The sequence below is a fragment of the Babesia bigemina genome, scaffold Bbigscaff_63380 (genome assembly GCF_000981445.1).
Source record: "Babesia bigemina genome assembly Bbig001, scaffold Bbigscaff_63380".
NCBI lineage: Eukaryota > Apicomplexa > Aconoidasida > Piroplasmida > Babesiidae > Babesia > Babesia bigemina.
In genome coordinates this window covers 1-2,928 of record NW_012237106.1, presented here as the reverse complement: position 1 = coordinate 2,928, position 2,928 = coordinate 1, and the positions used below count along the sequence as shown (strand labels likewise).

The 2,928-nt window shown below is 42.9% G+C and overlaps 1 protein-coding gene across 1 annotated transcript; it reads left to right on the top strand.

The window, feature by feature from the left end:
- Positions 1 to 220: 220 nt before the first annotated feature.
- On the top strand, positions 221 to 2,926 carry BBBOND_0002060 (hypothetical protein, conserved; the record flags this gene model as incomplete). The annotated part of the gene is made up of 1 exon (XM_012915046.1): positions 221 to 2,926. A coding segment is annotated over one exon (2,706 nt), but the record flags the coding sequence as incomplete, so codon positions are not given.
- Positions 2,927 to 2,928: the final 2 nt, after the last annotated feature.

The following is a 2,928-nucleotide window of genomic DNA, read 5'->3' as shown; positions in this document are numbered from 1 at the left end:
CACCTCCTGCCACTGCCCTGACCATGTACCGCCTAGGGAGCTTGGCAAGAAATTTGACAAAATTTAACACCTTAAAAACACCTCAAATAATAACCCTACTAACATCCTTAATAACCTCTGCACTGGCCTTCAGACTTTCCTCGGCTTCAACTCTGCTTCCAAAGGCTACGACGGCAGTGGGATTGTGTACTCTGACCTTGACAGGCTGTGTGACGGGGTGATGGGATTTTTGTCTAGTATAATCACTGAAGTAAAAGAAAATCCAAACTTATCATCTTACAAAACAACATTAAATGAAGCAGTAAATGAATTAAACAAAAATCTTAATAAAGGCAAAAAAGGTTTGGAGGCTGTGATTGGCCCGGTCAAGGAGGGAATTAAGGGGTGGTTGGGGGAGGTGGAAAAGAAAAATAATGATGTAACGAAATATATCGATGTTTTAAAAAATGACACGACTAATGCTGCAACCGGTATCGAAAAATGGAAAAATCAAGATTTTGATGAAGCCTCCAAAAAACATGGTGAGTTGCACAATTGGATCAAATCCATCAAAGAATTATCCAACCAACCGTATTATGCCATTCATGCGGTCGAATACGTCGATGAAAAACTCAGAAACAATTTACTTCCGCATATCAATTTACTGAATAACGCTATTGACACTTTCAAGCAGAATACGGTTGAGGATTACGATGGACTTCGCACGGTGTGCGAAAAGGTGGCTGCAAAAAGCAATGAAATTATTGATCAAGCAAACTTAGTCACGAAGACGGCAGAGAAGAAAATTGAATTGATGACTAGTCAGCTGGATAATACGATCACTGCACTTGATGAGCATGTTCAGAAAGCTGTGGAAGGTCTAGAAAACGCTACTCACGAACTAAACAAATGGTCTGAAAATCAAACGGATTCTTCTCTTCATAAAGCTCTTAAGCAATGTGCCGAAGTTGTCAAGGAGCTCGATTATAAGGAAAACAAGAATACGTTTTATATTCAACTTGCTGCCATTGACGCTGCGAAAGACGTTGTTGCTGAGGTGCAGGGAACATTGAGCAGCGTTAACAACCGCCTGATGATTTGGATCACAAAGGCGGCATTTTTGGTCAGCCAGTCCTTGCGTTTTGTTGCTACGATTCTGGATGAATTGAATGGAGAGGACGGTTCACATAATTACGTCAAACAGATTAAGGACGCTGCGGGAAAACTATATAAGGATGCATTGAAGTTGAACGGTGCTATGCGTGCGGCGCATAAACATATCAGTGAAAAGGTCCGTGCAGCTTTGGAGGCATTTGGTGAAGTGGATAAGGCTGTCAGAAAGGATTTAGCGCAGTTTAGGGATCTTATTAAAGCTGAGGTTGGAGTATATTTCGCTCAATTAGGAGCCGTGGAATATGGTGTGGTTAAGCAGAGCGGTGATGTAAGTCAGCTGGATCAAAAAGTTGGAGCAAAGTTCAGAGAATGGCTTCGACAAGCATCATCAACCTCAACAGTCATTACTCATACGAAAATCCAAACTGATCTGAGGTACCTCAAGAAGTCTTACAACGTCAATGCTAAATCATCAACGCTAGAGGAGATTTCCGCTTTCGCTGCCATGGGGGAGGACGCCAAGGCGCAGATTGAAAAAGATTACGGCAGCGACATAAAAGATGTACCGAACCCTGAACAAAGAATGGCGTCGTACAATGCACATGATGGAAAGCAGAAGGTCACCAACGCTTTGGCTGCGATTAAGAGTGATACTAATGGTCTGCTGAAGATTGAAGAAGTGAAAGACGGAGAAGGAACCCGAATAGACATATTGTCGCTACGTGCATTGCATCAACAAACAGAAACCTCTGTGAAGAACCTAACAGCTCTTATACGAAAGTACGCCGGTGACGAATCTCTAAAAAACGATGGTGTCCAGCAATACCTGACGAAATGTAGAGAGTTAATTGTCAAACATGAGGACACTATTGAAGTTGAAGGAGTACGTATACCTGGGCTTCAAAAAATAAAACAGGATATAAGCGGCCAACAATCCCTTTTGTCTAAATTAATACAACCGGTAGGTGCGGCCGTCGAAGCAATTAAGATGAGTATTACGAAAGCATCCAAAATAGTTGATGACGCTACACGGTCCGAAACTATAAAAGGCTATATAACGCAGCTACAAAGTGAGATGCGGGAGTTAAAAAAATCTCTAAATTCGTTAAATGCGGGAGAGCTGACAAAAGAGATGCAAGCGGTACGTGCCGAATTCGTCAAAACACAAGATAAAATAATTCTCTACATTAAACTTGTCTCTGAACAGTCGAAATCACTTGCAATAGAAGCTGCCATTGACATCAAGAAATCCGCCCTCTCCCAGTTCGCCACGTCCAAGGCCGCCGTGCTCCAGAAGCTGAAGCAGTTGGTTGAGAAGGAGAAGGGAGAGATTGAGAGGATTATTGAAGAGGATTTGGAAAGCGGATTGAAGGGGATGATGAAGAAAATGAAAGAGAAAGAGAGTACGCTTGAAGCAATTGAACAGCTTGTAACTGTGAGAGCTCCACCACCCCCGACAGTTAAGAGCGATGGCACAAAACTGCGAGAAATGTCTGGGCATTTCAAATCGTATTACGACGCAGTGCACAATCATATTAAGACACAAGTTGAAGATCCTCCCAACCAGCCAACCAAAACAGTAACCAACTCCCCACCCACCGACCAACCCACCGACCCAGCCACGCAGCTAACCAAAATCAAAACTAACTTCGACAAATTACTTGGACATTTAATTGATGCAAAACAGTCTAAAAAGTATAATTACGATAAAACTTTCGTTGATTTACTTAATTCCCTCAAAAACGCCACTAACGATTTATCCCCCTCCGCCTTCGCCAACCCCCGGCACCCGGAGCTGCTCGATGCGCTCAAAAAGGGGCTGGAAGGGGTTTGTCG